A 17,771-nucleotide genomic window follows, 5' to 3' on the forward strand; every position below is an offset into this window, starting at 1 on the left:
CTCATTGATGTACAATGCTACTCCACCAACTTTGCCTTTATTTCTATCTTTCCTGAACAGCACATAGCCTTCAATACCTGTACTCCAGTCATGACTACTATTCCACCATGTTTCTGTTATCCCTATATGTCACGGAGTGTGGGGGAGTCCAGCCCTGCACCCCTCTTCCTGGGACCCACAGTGACTCTCGGCCAGCCAGTAAAACAGAAGGTTTATTGGACAACAGAAACACCGGTTACAGCAGAGCTTGCAGGCACAGTCAGGACCCCTCCACCGAGTCCTTCTGGGCTTTCAGGGTGCTTGGATCCTAGCTAGGATACCCTGAATTCCACCCATCCAGCCCCAAGCCCAAACTCAAACTGCTTCCCTCCTGCCACTCCCTTGCTTTGTCCCCTTCCCGGGCAAAGGTGTTGACCTTTCCCCTCCCTTACCTAGCTCAGGTTACAGGCCCTGGCATCATCCATCCCCTAAAGTCCTCCCCTGCTCTCCCACTCCCCACACAGACAGTCCCTACTGCATCACACTATAATATCTGGTTTCACTTCCTGCACCAGTAGCTCTAGTTCCTCCATTTTGTTACCTAGGCTCCTCGCATTAGTGTACAGACATCTTAATTCTTGCTGTTTGGCTTCACTGACATTCTTTATCTAGTTAGGCACAGACATTCTATCACCAGTATCACCTATTAGACTGGTATCTACACTACCTTTCCTCCTTATGTCCATTCTTCTGTCCATGGCTGTATCCTTTCTTGCTTCGTTTTCTTCCCTCTCAATGTTAAAATCCGGCGTGGAGATTATCTGGACATCTCCCAACCATCTCCCCCAAATTCCTAGTTTAAAACTCTCTGAATCAGTTGTGCCAGCCTCCATCCTGGAAGTCTATTTCCCTCCTTATTCAGGTGAAGTCCATCCTGAGAGAACAGTCCTCTGTCCATGAATGCTTCCCAGTGGCCATACATCCCAAAGCCATCCTTATAGCACCACTGCCTGAGCCATCTGTTGATCACCATAATCTTGTCACACCTTTGTTGCCCTTCTCTAGGAACCGGCAGAATCCCACTGAAGATCACCTGAGTCTCAATTTCCTTAAGTGTCTTCCCCAGCCTGGCATAGTCTCCCTTGATACGTTCCAGCAAGAATCTAGCCGTATCACTCGTTCCCACATGAAGGACAATCAGCAGATTCTTTCCCGCTCCCGTTAGAATCCTCTTCAGCCTTCGGTCTACATCCCGTATCTTAGCCCCCGGCAGACAGCACACCCTTCTGTTCTCTGGATCAGCTCTAGTTACAGGCCTGTCTATTCTTCTCTGTAAGGATTCTCCAATCACGTAGACATGCCTTTTCCTGGTGAGAGTGCAATTCTCCTGTCTATCCCCTGTTCCCTCTGGCTGCAAGTCCTCCCGATTTCTATTCACCCTTGCAATCCTCCGCAACCCATCCCGTATCCTCCTGCAGCTCATATTTGGTGCTGTCTCCACTGCCTCTTCCCCTCTTCCTATAGGACTAGCTGCTCTTCCTTGCCCTCTCACCTTCAGCAACTATCTGCTGTGCCCCTTCTTCATGTTCCAACTCTGCAAACCTGTTCCTGAGCTCTATTTCTCCTTCACTGGCCCGTCTTTCCCTCTGCCTGGTTCTCTTAGTCACATGCTTCCACCGTCCATGTTCCTCACCCAGCAGTCTCCCCTCAGAAGTTCCTGCTTCCATCTGCAAGTCTGAGCTTTTCCCCTTGACCATCTGTCTTTGCTCCATCATCTGCTCGAAGCCCCTTCTAAACTCGACCAGAGTTTCCACCTGCATCTCCAGCCCTCGGATCTTTTCTTCCATCAGCTCCATCAGGCAGCACTTCATGCAGACAACCCTGTTTTCGGGTACCCCCTCCAGGATCATGTACATGCCACAGCTTCCATGTCCAGTCATCCTCATTGTGTCTCCCACTGCTTGGGTCACTACAACTGCTGCCTCTGTCTCTGTCATAGGCTTCCCACCTAAATCCTGTAAATCTGGGAAACACAAACCAACCCAAAACACTACCACCCACAGCAAAACAAACCCCCAACAAGCACCAAGGCACTGCTAGAACACTGCACACTCCCTTCAGTAGCTGGTGTGTTCCTCTGCTGCTTCTCTTGGTCTTCTCCCAAACTCCCCCTGTAAACTCCCACTCAGACTCCCCTGTTTACAGCTCGGTTTGCTGGCTCCTGGGCTGCTGCAGCTGTCTGTGGTTCTTAACCATATTGCTTGAGCATGCAGGGGTGTAATCAGGAAGGCCAAATCACACTGGAGTTGCAGCTAGCAAGAGATGTGAAGGGTAACAAGAAGGGTTTCTACAGGTATGTTAGCAACAAGAAGAAAGTCAAGGAAAGTGTGGGCCCCTCACTGAATGAGGGAGGCAAACTAGTGACAGAGAATGTGGAAAAAGCTAATGTACTCAATGATTTTTTTTGCCTCTGTCTTCACGAACAAGGTCAGCTCCCAGACTGCTGCACTGGGCAGCACAGCATGGGGAGGAGGTGACCAGCCCTCTGTGGAGAAAGAAGTGGGTCAGGACTATTTAGAAAAACTGAACGAGCACAAGTCCATGGGGCTGGACATGCTGCATCCAAGGGTGCTAAAGGAGTTGGTGGATGTGATTGCAGAGCCATTGGCCATTATCTCTGAAAACTCATGGCGATCAGGGGAGGTCCCAGATGACTGGAAAAAGGCTAATGTAGTGCCCATCTTTAAAAAAGGGAAGGAGGAGGATCTGGGGAACTACAGGCCAGTCAGCCTCACCTCAGTCCCTGGAAAAATCATGGAGCAGGTCCTCAAGAAATCAATTCTGAAGCACTTAGAGGAGAGGAAAGTGATCAGGAACAGTCAGCATGGATTCACCAAGGGCAAGTCATGCCTGACTAACCTAATTGCCTTCTATGAGGAGATAACTTGCTCTGTGGATGAGGGGAAAGCAGTGGACGTGTTATTCCTTGACTTTAGCAAAGCTTTTGATATGGTCTCCCATGGTATTCTTGCCAGCAAGTTAAAGAAGTATGGGCTGGATGATTGGATTATAAAGTGGATAGAACGCTGGCTAGATCGTCGGGCTCAGCGGGTAGTGATCAATGGCTCCATGTCTAGTTGGCAGCTGGTTTCAAGCAGAGTGCCCCAAGGGTCGGTCCTGGGGCTGGTTTTGTTCAACATCTTCTTTAATGATCTGGATGATGGGGTGAATTGCACCCACAGCAAGTTTGTGGATGACACTAAGCTGCAGGGAGAGGTAGATACACTGTAGGGTGGGGATAGGGTCCAGAGTGACCTAGACAAATTGGAGGATTGGGCCAAAAGAAATCTGATGAGGTTCAACAAAGACAAGTGCAGAGTCCTGCACTTAGGAAGGAAGAACCCCAGGCACCGCTACAGGCAAGAGACTGACTAGCAGGGGCGGCAGGTTTGTATAATTTTTGGTGATGCCCAGAACAGGTCCAAGTCCCGCCCCCCCAAGCCTAAGGCTCTGGGGGGGAGTTTGGGTGCTGGGGGTGGGCTCTGGGCTGGGGCAGGGGGTTGGCATGCAGGAGGGGGCGTGGGGGTAGGCTCTGGGGGGGGGAGTTTGGGTGCAGGTTCAGGACTGGGGCAGGGGGTTGGGCTGCGGGATGGGGTGAGGAATGCAGTGCTTACCTTAGGCACCTCCCGAAAGCAACCCGCCCCCCTTCTGGCAGTGGCTCCTAGGCAGGGATTGTGGGGGATCTCCACTGCCTGCAGGCACCACCCTTGTTGCTCCCATTGCTTGCAGTTCCAATGGCAGAGTCAGTACTTGCGGGGGGCAGCACATGGAGACTCCCCCGCCCACCAGGGGCCACAGGGCCATGCTGCCAGTGGTGGCAGCAGGGGTCCCCAGGACCTTTTAAATTGCCCAAGGGCAGCAGGCGGGGCTGAGAGACCCAGCCCTGAAAATTGGGGCGGCCGGGCCCTGAATATTCCTGAAGCCCAGGCACCACGGGCCCATATAACTTGCCACCCTGCTGACTGGCTAAGTGGCAGTTCTGTAGAAAAGGACCTGGGGTTACAGTGGATGAGAAGCTGGATATGAGTCAGCAGTGTGTCCTTGTTGCCAGGAAGGCCAACGGCATATTGGGCTGCATTAGGGGCATTGCAAGCAGATCGAGGGATGTGATCATTCCCCTCTATTTGGCACTGGTGAGGCCACACCTGGAGTATTGTGTCCAGTTTTGGGCCCCCCGCTACAGACGGGATGTGGACAAATTGGAGAGAGTCCAGCAGAGGACAATGAAAATGATCAGGGGACTGGGGCACATGACTTATGAGGAGAGGCTGAGGGAACTGGGATTGTTTAGTCTGCAGAAGAGAAGGATGAGGGGGGATTTGATAGCAGCCTTCAACTACCTGAAGGGGAGTTCCAAAGAGGATGGAGCTTGGCTGTTCTCAGTGGTGGCAGATGACAGAACAAGGAGCAATGATCTCAAGTTTCAGTAGGGAGGTCTAGGTGGATATTAGGAAAAACTATTTCATTAGGCAGGTAGTGAAGTATTGGAATGGGTTACATAAGGAGGTGGTAGAATCATCATCCTTAGAGGTTTTTAAGGTCAGGCTTGACAAGGCCCTGACTGGGATGATGTAGTTGGGGCTGGTTTATGTGGGGCCGTGACCAGGTTTCAGGGGTCTGCCAATTAGGGCCAGCATTAGACTCACTGGGGCTCTCGGCAGAAAGCTGAAGTCCCGTTGCTTGGGGCTGAAGCTGTTGACCTGAACGTTATGGGCTAGTTGTTCTGGTTGACCACTGATCGCCTCCAACCAGAACATTTATAGGTTCTTGTCCAATTCAGACCACAGGGTCCAAGACCTCAGAGCTCTATATCGGGAGAGGACTCTCGGGGTGCTTGGCAAAAGCTCTTACACTGAGGACAATACTAATTTGATAAAAACTTTATTGAGATGAACAAAAGAATAATAAATACTATTAAACTTATGAGTGCAAAACAGTAAGAGAATCCCAGAACTCCTGGTGGTAACTTTCCTATTGTAAGTACCTTAACCTAACAAACTCATGCCTTTCCTTGAGAACCTGGTAATAGGAGGTGACCAGCCTCACTCCTGGCACACGCGATAACAGGATGGTGCTGGCTTCCCCAAGAGTTAGGGATGCTGAGTAGTTCTGCTGTACAGCACAAGCTGAGCTGATAGTGTGATGGAAGATAAACTGATAAATCTATAGAATATAGGGGAACAAAGAAAAGAAAAAACACCCTATGATATCCTTACACGGTGTTTTATAGGATCCTGATGCTATGTAATTCAGACCCAACCTTCTATACCCCAATCTTATTTCTGTACCCTCAGACATTTAGGCGTACCTTTCTCCTATACACTTACTCCCTACATATTAATAAGGATTCTCTCACTCCAAAAACTGCCAGCCTAGCTCTCTTGGCAACTTCCAGGTTTGTGGTGTGCCCTGTGGTTACCAGCGCCGGATAAACCTGTTCAGTGTTGTGTGTAGTTCCTCCCTTTGGTTCCCCAAAGTTCAGGGACCATTTCTATCCATGCCAAAGGTTGCCAGCTTTTATGCTGACTTACTCTTCACGGATCATACTTTTAGCTATTTAGCAGATCTTACCGGATACAGGCCCGTAGGCTTCTTGCATTTCAGCAAAACTTATTCTATGTATAATTATTAGGAAACACATATCTTATACCTCAACACATCCTAATTCCATAGGAATTAATACTGATAAAATATAAGAATCAGATATGAAATGGATCCGTTCAGAAAGAGAAGCAGATGATTTGATACAGCTGGCTGGATTTGTAGGGTATAATAGCTAGCAAAGTAATCCTGTGGGCTACAAAGCCCAGGTCCCTGATCCCGCCACTCTGGGCTGAAGCTGAAGCCTGAGCAATGTGGCTTCACAGGGGCTCCTGTGGCGTGGGGCCCCAGGCAGCTGCCCTGCTTGCTACCCCCTAACATTGGCCCTGGCTTTTCTATACAGAAAAACAGTTGTTGTGGCACGGACGGGTTGTGGAGTTTTTCTAGTATGTTGGGGAGGGGGGCTCAGAAAGAAAAAGGTTGAGACCCCCTGTGATATCGCACAATACTGACCGGAAGAGGTACCCGCCCAGCGCTAGCTGGCAGGGTCTTGGTCTCCTGGGTCCCTCGCATTGTCTCTGCCTCGGCCTGCAGCGGGTGACAGGATCCTGGCGGGTGGGCGGTCTCTTAGGCAGCCTGGCTCGTCAGCTGCGAGAGTGCCATTCATTTTAGGGTCTGTCGTCCTTCTCTCTTCTCGGGGCACCCGGCTTCAGGTCCAGGCAGGCTCCGGGTCGGGGCAGCCTGCAACACTCAGCAGTCTCCCAGGTGTAGCCGTCTTCCTCCTGCTCCCCACCCCTTCCCACAGCTGGCCCTCCAGGAACCGGTTAGCACAGCGTGAACCGGAGCGGCTCTCCCCTCTCCAAGAGCGAGGCGGGGCCCTTCCCAGCCCCATGGCAGTGGGGAGCTGGTGGGACTGCAGGCAGCAAGGTGGGCCTGACAGGCTGGCCCAGAGACAAGCAGGGATCGGGGAGGGGCAGATCCTAGAGGAACCGGCCCTGTTAGGGGATGAGACTCGGCCTCACCTGGGCCAAGTTTCAGCTGCCTCCCCAGATGATGTGTTTGGGGCCAGGCTCAGCTGGTGCCCACAGGATGCGTGAGCCTTAGAGAGCGGTTGGGCCCTTCCTGCCATGTGGGGCTGCTCACTCAGACGCAGCTGGCCCCTCGGGGCACCCGGGGCCAGAGGGGAGGTGGGAAGGGGCTCTCTGCAGCAGCCACATGGACACGCCTGCCTTCCCCAAGCCGTGCCAAGCCGTGCCTGAGAGCACCCGGAGCACATGGCGGGCGAGCTGAGCCTAGGCAGATGGCCTGGGGGCTGGGCCTGCCCCAGCGGGAGGGGTGCTGGCTGGAGGAGATGGGGACAGGGTAACCCCTTCCTGGGACCCCTTCCCCTCCTGCTCATGGAGCAGTGGGTGCTGGCCAGGAGGGTGCCAGGCCTTTGGGCTGGAGTCACAGCCAGGCCGATGCTGGGGAAGCCGGGAAGCCACAGCCTGTCTAGCTGGCAGGATCTGAGCAGAAGCCTCTCTTCCCCACATGCCACCCCTGCAGATGGGGCTGCCTGGGTCTTTAATACACCTCCCCCAGGGCTTGGGGAGAGCACTGGGCGGGGAGAACTGGGGGGTGGGGGAAAGGTCCGTCCCAGGAGGAGCCTGTGAGTGCTCACCTGATGGCTCCAGCTCTTCTCCTGCTTTGTGCTTCCCACCAGGCACCTTGGTGGCAAACAAAAGCTCTGCAGCCACAACTCAGGGTGAGGGGCTGCGGGGGGAGGAGGGAGGATGTCCACACCAGGGGGCCTTGGCTGCTGGGATTTAACAGAAGCAGGGGCCTGATCCCCGCCTCCTGGCCAAATTCCACTCCTCCCCAGCCCTGCTGCATCAATCTGATACAATGCCCACTCCCCTTCCTGCACTATGCTGGCATGCTGTGCAGCAGCCACGCCCCACTCCAGAGGTGGCTGCATTACAGAGGCAGGTGACAGACACACCAATGAGTTTCCAACTGAAACCACAGGCTGAGTTTCGGGAAGCCATGGCCAACTGCCCATGCTGAGATTTGGGACGTAGGCTAATGTCTCCGGTGCTAGCTGTGCCCTAAACCCAGCCCCAAGGCTGCTGAGCTGGTGGTTTCTGTCACCAAGCGGCCTCACGGGGAGGCTAAATCTATGGTTCTAGGCCTGACTGAGGGGCTTTGCTGCACTGTGTGGGGGTCCCATTAGCCCCGGCATGTCCAGGCAGCAGAGGCACCCATGGGCAGCCTCTCTCCTCCTGCAGCTGGGGAAGAATGCATCTGCTTTACTCATATGGGTTGACCTTGCTGCAGTCACCCTTCCTGGCCCTGTGGGGGGGGCCCACGGGGGGGGGCGAGTCACAGCCCCAGGCAGGGATTGCAAGGGCAGAGGGGCCGGTTGTGATCATGCTGCACCACGCAGGCCAGAGACCTGCTCCATGTTCCCCTTTGAAAACGCAGCCAGTCTCGAGATAAAAGTTGTCCATGATGGAGGATCCACCACGGCCCTTGGGGACCTGCTCCGATGGCTAATTACTCTCACCGTTAAAACATCCGCCTTCATTTCCTGTCTGAATGTGTCTCGCTTCTGCCCCCAACCATTGGAGGGTGTTAGCGCTCTGCTAGACGGCAGAGCTATAGGTACTTCCAGACGGTGAGCATCACCCGTAGCCTCCCAAAGAGAAGTTCAATTGATGCAGCTGTTTGCCAACCTGTTCATCATTCTCACGGCTCTTCTCTGACCCCTCTCCCGTTCAGCGACATCCTTCTTGAATTGTGGGCACCAGAACTGGACACAGGATCCCAGGAGGGCACTGCGGTCCTAGGCCTCAGCGCACGGGGGTCCCTGGTACGCCTGGCCCAGGACCCTGCTGGGAGCCCCGGGAGGCCAGGAGGCACCTGTGCTGACCCCTAAGAAGCTCCGCTGCGTGGCTGGAGCCAGGTCTCTGACTCCTGGCTCAGTGGGTCCCTGTGGCAGGGGCAGGGGAGGCTGCAGAGGGGGCGTGCTCCACCTATGGGGACCCTGTGGCAGGCAACGAGCCATGGCCAGGGGTCCAGGAGCAGCTGGCCCAGCTCCCGGAGGCCCTGAGCACCCCGTGGTCCTGGCAGCCCCTCGCTGGGCAGCCTGCTACTTCGGTCAGGCCTGTATGTGCCTCCTCTGTGCCAGGTGGGTTCCCATCTGGTTGGTATTTGACCAGCCTGGCCAGTGATTTATCAATTTGCCAGAAAAATAATTTAATCTGCCGGGTTTTTTATGTGGGTCTAAGGATTTGCATTATTCTTCCAACGCACGGGGCTGGCTCGTGGTAAAAGTTTCGGTGTCGGACCGAAGCTGCTGCAGCTTTCCTGCTTCCGCAGTACGACTGAGAACCAATCCAAACTGGTGAAAATGCAGCAGCTGCCTGCCCAGAGCCCCGCAAGGGCCCCACTCGTGTGCAAGAGAGGGGCTGAGTCCCGTGCATGTGAGGAGATGTGCAATGTTGTCTGTCTGTGCTCTCGCTGGGTACTGGAAGTGGCTGGTTTTTTAGGGGGTGTGGGTGGGAGGGGTTGCTGAGTTGCCTTGTGGTTGGGGTGGCAGCAGGTTTGCCTTGCATCCTGGTTCTTTTTGCAGGTCAAAGGTGGTAACGCTACTCAGGCTCTGCTCGTTGGGGGGTGGTTCTCAGTGCTGGGGGGCTGGGCTGAGGAAGCTGCATACTCCACCCCAGGGAGGTGGGGGGGCAGGGGAAGGACTCCCTGAGCAATGCCCCAGTCTCCCCCTCCCCATAGTGTCAGTAGGGTGATACTGGAATGGGCATCCCAGAGAGCACGAGCTCCCTGTAAGCTGCCATGTACCCCCACCCCAATACACCCCCCCAAGTGTGCCCTGCTAAAGGCACCCCCCAGAATACCTCTTCCCTGCTGCTCCAGAGCCTCCCAGACTGAGCTCTGCCAGGGCGGGGCTGCGCCCCCAGCCTACTCGTGCAGCAGTGGGGGCAGCAGGCAGCTATGGGGCAGGGGGTGCTCATGGCCTGGGGATGGCCGTGGGGGCGGGCTGGAGGGCCCATGCCTGTGAGATGGGGGCAGCACAGAGCCAGTGACAGCCATGGCCTTTGTCTTGTGGGCCCCCCAAGCTGGCACAGGCTGACCTCGCCCGCGAGGGGGCCCTGGACGTCTCGGCGCTGAGCCAGCAGTGCCTGGATTCCTGAGTCAAGCTGTTCCCCAAGTGTTCACAGCCCAAGACAGGAGTCCTGCTCCCAGCAGGGGGGCAAGGAAGCTGCTGCCCGCTGAGTGCCCCACACAAATCCCGGGCCCCTCCGGAGCATCCTAGCAACAGCCTCGTGTGGGCCTGATCCTGCATGGGCCTTCTCTGGGGAATGGGGAGGGGAAGGGAGGGGCCCAGCAAGTCCTGCCCTTGGGCTCATCCCTCTCAGGGACCCACCCTTTGCCTTGCTGGGCTCCGGCCAGCAGTTGCTGGGGCAGGGCAGGGCCGGCAGCAGATCCCACCCCCCCCCATGTGTGCCCTCCCTCGCTGGCGTGCCTCCCTGCCCCCTCTGTGCATGCCCCCCCTCCCCGGTGCACACTCCTGCTTGATCCGTGCATGCCCACCCCCTCGCCGGCACGCAGCCCCCCCACCAGTCCGCACCCCCCCTTGCTGGCACCCCCACATGCATGCCCACCCCCTCACCAGCACGCAACCCCCCTCACCAGCGCACACCCCCTATGCATGCCCACCCCCTTGTGACTGCCCCCCCGCCTCTGTGCATGCCCCCACTGTACTAGCACGCTCCCCTGCCCCCTCTGTCCATGCCCACCCCCTCGCCGGCGCGCCCCTACCTCTGTGCATGCCCACCCCCTCGCCGGCGTGCCCACACCCAAACCCTTGCTGGCGTGCACACAGCCACCCCTTCGCATGCTGACGGCTGGACACCTGCCCTTTCCCTGCCCAGACTTGGGTGCTGCTTGGGCTGCAGGGGTGGTGAGTGGGGGCTGGGGTGAAGGGAACGGTTTCGAGTCAAGCTGGCCCCTTGTTGTCTGGTTGGGGGAGGGGCCAGTTCATACTGGAGACCTGCCACGGCCCTTGGGCCCTTCCTGTGCCATGGGGCCTCCACAGGGTCAACTGCCCGTTGGGGTGGCGGGCTAAGGGCAGGGGTGGGCAAATTACAGCCCGGGGGCCACATCCGGCCCTTCAGACACTTTAATCCAGCCCTCGAGCTCTCGCTGGGGAGCGCAGCCTGGGGCTTGCCCTGCTCCGCACGTACCGCAGCTCCCCCCCCGCGTGGCTCTGGGAGCCGCGGCATGTCCTCTCTCCGGCTCCTACACGTAGGGGCAGCCAGAGGGCTCCACACACTGCCCCTGCCCCAAACGCCACCCCCACAGCTCGACTGGCCGGGAACCAGCCCACCATACAATTTCCATACCCAGATGTGGCCAAAAAGTTTGCCCACCCCGGGTTAGGGTCTGCTCCAGTGCCCCTGTGGGGGAGCCCACTGGAATGAAAGGCAAAAGGCCAACAGCTGAGAGAAGGAAATTCACTGTTAGCCTGCGGAACTCACTGCCACAAGGAACCACAGAGGCCAAAAGCTCAGCAGGTTCCCCAAAAGGGCCAGTTGTTTCCTGTGGCTAACGAGTGGGTGTCCCAAGTGACATTACAGGGGACGTGGAAGGGCCCCAAACCCTCCTGCCCCAGGGCATGAGCCAGCCCCTGACTGCCACAGCCAGGGAGAAACTCTCCCCAGGGCCAGATATTCTCCAAGTGCCCATCAGGGGCATCATACACCTTCCCCTGGCGGCCCCTAGCGGATCCAGTCCCTGATCTGGCAATTCCGAGACATCTAAGGGGGGGCTGGCAGCCCCAGGACAGAGGCGGGGTCCCCCCTTTCTGCCCCCTGGCACCAGTCCCAGCTGCTGTCTCAGGGCAGGCTCTGCCTGTCCTTAGGGGTTGGGGGGAGGGTGTAGCTCAAACTCCCCTCTCCTCGCTCCCCCGATGCCTGCGCATCTGGGCCAGGAGAGGGCTGGCCTGGTGCCAAGCAGAGGAAGTGGCCCAGAAGTGGCAGGGAGGGGGATGCTCCAGCAGCCTCCTTCCCCACTACGGCCTGTCCCTCTGTGTGTCTGTCCCTCTCCCTGGCCCCTCTGTCTGCCTGCCCCGGGAGACAAACCTAGGGCTTTCGCGGGGCTCCTTGCCCTGCTGCCACCAGGCCCCACTGTGTGGGGAAGCAAACGCAAAGCTGGTTTCCAGGGGGCATGATCCCTGCAAGGCACTGGGGGGCTAGGGGCCAGGCTGGGACCCAGGGGCAGTCCCCCAGCAGAAGAGCCAGAGCCGGATCTCCGAGCTCACTGGGATAACGGACCCTGGGGACAGCACGCCCCTCCCAGGGAGAAAGGAGCCAGATCCCTGGGACCCTCCAATTCTGCTTCTTCCTCACCCCTGGGGCACTGCATGCTGGCTCCATTGCGGGGCACAGGGATCCAGGCGGGGCTCATCCCCCCGGGCACTGCACGGGGCACAGCGATCCAGGTGGGGCTCGTCCCCCCCCAGGTACTGCACGGGGCACAGGGATCCAGGTAGGGTTCGTCCCTCCGGGCACTGCATGGGGCACAGGGATCCAGGTGGGTCTCGTCCCCCTCCAGGCACTGCACGGGGCATAGGGATCCCGATGGGGCTCGTCCCCCCAGGCACTGCGCAGGGCAGGGATCCAGGTGGGGCTTGTCTCCCCCAGGCACTGCGCAGGGCACAGGGATCCAGGCGGGGCTTGTCCCCCCCGGGCACTGCGTGGGGCACAGGGATCCAGGCGGGGCTCGTCCCCCTGGGCACTGCACGGGGCACAGGGATCCAGGTGGGGCTCCTCTCCCCAGGGCACTGCATGGGGCACAGGGATCCAGGTGGGGCTCATCCCTCCCGGGCACTGCGTGGGGCACAGGGATCCAGGCGGGGCTCGTCCTCCCCGGCACTGCGCAGGGCACAGGGATCCAGGCAGGGCTCATCCCCCCCGGGCACTGCATGGGGCACAGGCGCGGGGCACAGGGATCCAGGCGGGGCTCGTCCCCCCCGGGCACTGCGCAGGGCACAGGGATCCAGGCGGGGCTCGTCCCCCCCCGGGCACTGCGCAGGGCACAGGGATCCAGGTGGGCCTCGTCCCCCCCGGCACTGCGCAGGGCACAGGGATCCAGGCAGGGCTCATCCCCCCAGGGCACTGCGTGGGGCCACAGGGATCCAGTTGGGGCTCATCCCCCCAGGCACTGCGTGGGGCCACAGGGATCCAGTCGGGGCTCATCCCCCAGGGCACTGCGTAGGGCACAGGGATCGAGGTGGGGCTCATCCCCCAGGGCACTGCGTGGGGCACAGGGATCCAGGCGGGGCTCATCCCCCCAGGGCACTGTGTGGGGCACAGGGATCCAGGCGGGGCTCATCCCCCCAGGGCACTGCGTGGGGCACAGGGATCCAGGCGGGGCTCATCCCCCCAGGGCACTGCGTGGGGCACAGGGATCCAAGCGGGGCTCACCTCCCCGCCCCCCGGCACTGTGCAGGTGGGTCTCAGTGGTTCCTTGCTGGGCTGAACTGGCATTTCAGAGGCACATGGGCACCTCTGGCCATGGCAGTGAGGTGGGCACCGAGGGGATGGATAGGCAGCCATAGACCAGTGACTGCCTGTGAATTAAAAACAGGCAACTTGGCCCGGCCCAGCCCCCTCTACTGCCCTGCACCCCCTCACGGCCTGTCCCTCCCTGATCCCACTGTCCGCCTTCCCTTCCCCTCCCTGTCCTCCTTGCTCCCAGCCCCGCCCCCTCTTCCTCCTCGACCTCCCACCTCCCCAGCCCTCCCCAACACCTTCCCCAACCCCCCAGCTCCGGGTGGCTCATGTTACACCAGGCAGCCCACGGGGCCCCACGGCTCCGTTCGGTCCAGCCCGTGTGCTGCTCCGTGAGCTCCGGGCCCAGGCCAGGGGGGTCAGCCGGTCCGATCCCCACGGGAAAGGGCTGCTGCGCCCGGCAATGCGGGGTGTCCTCACCCCTGTGCTGCGCCAGGGACGGCAAGGACGCGGCGTGCACACGTGTATGTGCACATAGAATCATAGAATCATAGACTATTAGGGTTGGAAGGGACCTCAGGAGGTCATCTAGTCCAACCCCCTGCTCCAAGCAGGACCAATCCCCAGATTTTTACCCCAGTTCCCTTAATGGCCCCCTCAGGAATTGAACTCACAACCCTGGGTTTAGTAGGCCAACGTACAAACCCCTGAGCTATCCCTCCCCCCCGTGTGTGTACACGCACACTCATGCATACACGGTCACACATGCACGTATACGCACACACACACACAAAGATGTACACGCACATCCACAGTCACACACCCAGCCGCGGACCCGCACGTTTGTGCACACGCGCACCCCAGCCGCAGCCGCACACGCACGCACGCTGGCCCTGCCCCCGCCGCGCACACGCACACGCACACTCACACAGACACGCGCACGCACGCGCGCAGCAGCACAATCACCATGTCAGAGATTTCGGCTCCGGCCCGGTTTTTTCCGCGCTGCGTCACGAGCCCGTGACTCCCCCCGGGGCGGCCAGCGCGTGGGAGCAGCGCCGCGGGGAGCCCCTGCGCCGGGGGGCCCCACTCGTGTCCCGCCGCGGGGGCGCCTCGAAGCTCGCCGGGCCCGGCCGGGCATGTGAAGATGTCAGTGGGGTGCGCATGCCCTGGTGAGTGGCTCCGGCCGGTCCCCTTCGCCACCCCCTAGGGAAGAGCCCGGCACTGGGCACCCACGGGGGACGCGGGCCTGGGTGGGCGCAGGAATCCCGCCTCCGTGGGGCCGGGGAGGGTCCTGGCCCGGGCCCGGGGGGACCGAGGGGTCCGTGGCGGGCTGGGTTTTCACCCGGGCTGCTGGAGCACAAGGGGAGACGGACCCACAGAGGCTGGTTGCATCTAGTGGGCGGCGGTGCCTCCCGGCCTGGACTGGGGGGCTCGGGGAAACGTGACGGGTGTGGGGAGTGGGGCAGGGTGGCGGTGCTCCCCGACCCGGCTTGGAGGCCTCAGGGCACCGTGCAGGTTGTGCCGGCGTGGGGGCAGGGTGGCGGTGCCCCTTGGCTCGGCTTGGGGGGGTCGGGGCACCGTGACGGGTGTAGGGAGTGGGGGCAGGGTGGTGGTGCCCCCCGGCCCGGCTTGGAGGGGTAGGGGCACCGTGCAGGATGTGCCGGCGTGGGGTCAGGGTACTTGGCCCGGCTTGGAGGGGTAGGGGCACCGTGCAGGATGTGCCGGCGTGGGGGCAGGGTGGTGGTGCCGGCGTGGGGGCAGGGTGGTGGTGCCCCCCGGCCCGGCTTGGAGGGGTAGGGGCACCGTGCAGGATGTGCCGGCGTGGGGGAGGGTGGTGGTGCCCCCCGGCCCGGCTTGGAGGGGTAGGGGCACCGTGCAGGATGTGCCGGCGTGGGGGCAGGGTGGTGGTGCCCCCCGGCCCGGCTTGGAGGGGTCAGGGCACCGTGCAGGATGTGCTGGAGTGGGGTCAGGGTACTGGTGCCCCCCGGCCCGGCTTGGGGGGTCGGGGCACCGTGACGGGTGTAGGGAGTGGGGTCAGGGTACTGGTGCTCTCCGGCCCGGCTTGGAGGGGTAGGGGCACCGTGCAGGATGTGCCGGCGTGGGGTCAGGGTACTGGTGCCCCCCGGCCCGGCTTGGAGGGGTAGGGGCACCGTGTAGGATGTGCCGGCGTGGGGGCAGGATGGTGGTGCCCCCCGGCCCGGCTTGGGGGTCTCAGGGCACCGTGCAGGATGTGCCGGCGTGGGGTCAGGGTGCTGGTGCCCCTTGGCCCGGCTTGGAGGGGTAGGGGCACCGTGCAGGATGTGCCGGCGTGGGGTCAGGGTACTGGTGCCCCTTGGCCCGACTTGGAGGGGTAGGGGCACCGTGCAGGATGTGCCGGCGTGGGGGCAGGGTGGTGGTGCCCCCCGGCCCGGCTTGGGGGTCTCAGGGCACTGTGAAGGATGTGCCGGACTGGCATTGGAGGTGGGCATCCGCCAGCAATAACTGAGAGAGGAAACGGTTGTAACCACCTGGCTGTTGAGGGGCAGCCGGCCACTCTTCCCCATCCCGCCGGCAGCCCCTGGAATCGCTCGGCGGGGCGGCCTGGGCAGGGTCAGGGCACAAGCTGGGTGCAGGCAGCAGCTGGGGGAGTGGGTGGGGAGAAGTGTGATGAGGTGGTAAGGCCTCAGTTTTGTCCCAGCCAGGCCTTTGGCCCCTTTCCCAGCCTCGGGGCCTTGCCCTGCAGGGAGGCTGCCCCGAAATGGCCCGTGAGGAGTGTGTCTGGGCTCCGAGGGGCCCTGCAGCCTTGCCAAGCAGTGGGGGCACCTGGGGCGATAGCGGGTCTCCTGGAACAGTGCAGCAGCTGCCCCATGCTGGGAGGAGCAGCAGGTCTCTGCCCCACGAGCCCTGTGCACGGGTGCGGTGAGCTGGACGGGGCAAGGCTGAGAGTTGGGGCGGATGTGGAGTCGCTGGGAACGTGGGCAGTGCTGGTTCAGGTGTGTGGGGGCAGTGGGGAAGGGGTGAGATGTTGTTCATTCCCTCCCATTCCCTCACTCCCTTCCTCTGCCCAAAGCCATTTGGGGACCTGCAGGGCACAGCAGACTGTGAGGGGAGAGTACTGATGGGTCTGGGCTGTTGTGGGGTCTGGCGGGCAGTGGGGGGGTGCCGGATCGGGTTGGCAGGTCTGGCAGGCTGGGGGGGGTCTGGTGGGCAGTGGGGGGTGCAGGGTCTGGCTGGCTGGCAGGGCCGGCAGGCACTGAGGGGTGTGGGGTGAGACCCTTTCTCACGTGGGACGTTAGCTGATGCCCCCTGAGCCTGGCCTGAAAGCTCTTGTCTTTGGTGTGCCTGGAACCTGTCTGTGAGCAGCTTTTGGCAGGGCCAGCTGGGGGTCTCGGTGCTGCCCTTCCCCTGACCGGGAAGGGTTTGGCTGGGGCGGATGCTATCATCTGTGGGTCCTGTGCAGGCTTGGGGGGGGGGTGGCTCAGGGGCCCAGGTACTAGGCAACCTGGATTCAAGTCCCTGCTCTGCCACAGACTCCTTGTGTGACCTTGGGTGAGTCACTCAGCCCTGTGCCTCAGTTTCTCTGCCTGTCCAGTGGCTGCCTCGTGGGGCAGGTACAAGGAGAGTGTTGCATGTGGCCATGCGATTGCCCAGGGGTTGCTGGTAGGGCTGTGCTGTGCGTGGGGGGAGCAGGTGTGCTGGGGGTGGGTTGAGAGCCCGAGCACAGGGGCCTGCCTGGCTCCCCCGCCGTGGGGCCGGCCCCCCAGCAGGGCACAGTGCAGGCTGTGCAGTCCCTGGGCCCAGCCCCCCATCCGGCTCCCACTCCATTCGGGGCGGGGGCCCTGCGGTGCCTGTCCGGCTGCCCCTCCCCCACACTGGTTCAGCGGCCCCTTCCCCCACCCGCCTCCCCCAGCTCCCGTGGAAGCTGCCAGAGCCAGAGCGCTGCTTCCTCGAGCAGAAAATCACGTGAGCCGCCAGGCCAGTCTTTAAAGGGCCAGCCCCAGCAGGCGCCCCCCAGCCCGGCGCTGTCCCACAGGGCCTGCATCCCCTTTTGCCTGTGGTGCTGGGGGGGGCCTGTGACCTGAGGCGGTTCCGCCGGGCAGCCTGGCTTCTGCTGCAGCTGGGGTGTGGCACCGGCCCCCACCCAGCTGTGCCAGGAGTTGTGCTGGGGGCAGTGCCTGCTGCATGGCACAGCAGTGGTGACAGGCAGGGCCTCAGGCAGTGCAGAGCCCTGTGGGGTCACTGAGTCTGGCCCGTCCCCCACCCCTTGCGAGGGCAGCGGTAATCCTTCCCTAGGGCTCCCAGAGCACCTCCCCACACCTCTCCTCCTCCCCGACTGGGGTGCATGTGTTACTGCCCAGGGGAAACAGCTGGGGGTGCATACACGTGCGTGTGTGCGTGCGTTATCTGTCCCTGCCTCCCTCCCCAGGCAGGGCTCAAAATGCAGCCAGAGATTTCCCTGCCAGCCGCCTCCCCGGCCCCCCGCCCTGCCTGGGCTGTTTATGGGAATATAGAACAAGCAACCTCTGCCTCTGGCTGCCAGCCAGCCAGAAACATTTAAAGAGCTGCTGGGCCCAGGCTGCGCTCTGGGGCTGCGTTAACTTGGAGGAGTTTCCTGCTTGGGATTGGCCATTGGGGGTCTGCTGTTCCCCCCCTTTGCCGAGGAAGCTCTCACCCCATGGAGGGAGCTGGGGTCCATGCCCA

The 17,771-nt window shown here is 60.8% G+C and overlaps 2 protein-coding genes across 3 annotated transcripts in view; one reads left to right on the plus strand and one right to left on the minus strand.

The window, feature by feature from the left end:
- Positions 1–4,842: 4,842 nt before the first annotated feature.
- On the minus strand, positions 4,843–10,100 carry LOC115655189. Its single transcript, XM_030570431.1, has 2 exons — positions 6,094–10,100; positions 4,843–5,202 (listed from the first exon to the last, which is right to left on the minus strand). The coding sequence occupies exon 1, from the start codon at positions 7,619–7,621 to the stop codon at positions 6,599–6,601; it is 1,023 nt and encodes a 340-aa protein (XP_030426291.1). The 5' UTR covers positions 7,622–10,100; the 3' UTR covers positions 4,843–5,202; positions 6,094–6,598.
- A 4,054-nt stretch (positions 10,101–14,154) lies between these two features.
- The window catches only part of LDB1 (LIM domain binding 1), a 44,752-nt gene continuing 41,135 nt past the window's right edge, over positions 14,155–17,771 (plus strand). Inside the window, exon 1 of one of the 2 annotated variants that reach the window (XM_030570428.1) lies at positions 14,155–14,260. In XM_030570428.1, the coding sequence (XP_030426288.1) occupies positions 14,236–14,260 (25 nt within the window). In that variant the 5' untranslated portion in view covers positions 14,155–14,235. The remainder of the gene's footprint in view (positions 14,261–17,771) is intronic. The other variant, XM_030570427.1, reaches the window with a different exon arrangement.

This window comes from Gopherus evgoodei, chromosome 7 (assembly GCF_007399415.2).
Source record: "Gopherus evgoodei ecotype Sinaloan lineage chromosome 7, rGopEvg1_v1.p, whole genome shotgun sequence".
Classification (NCBI taxonomy): Eukaryota; Metazoa; Chordata; order Testudines; family Testudinidae; genus Gopherus; species Gopherus evgoodei.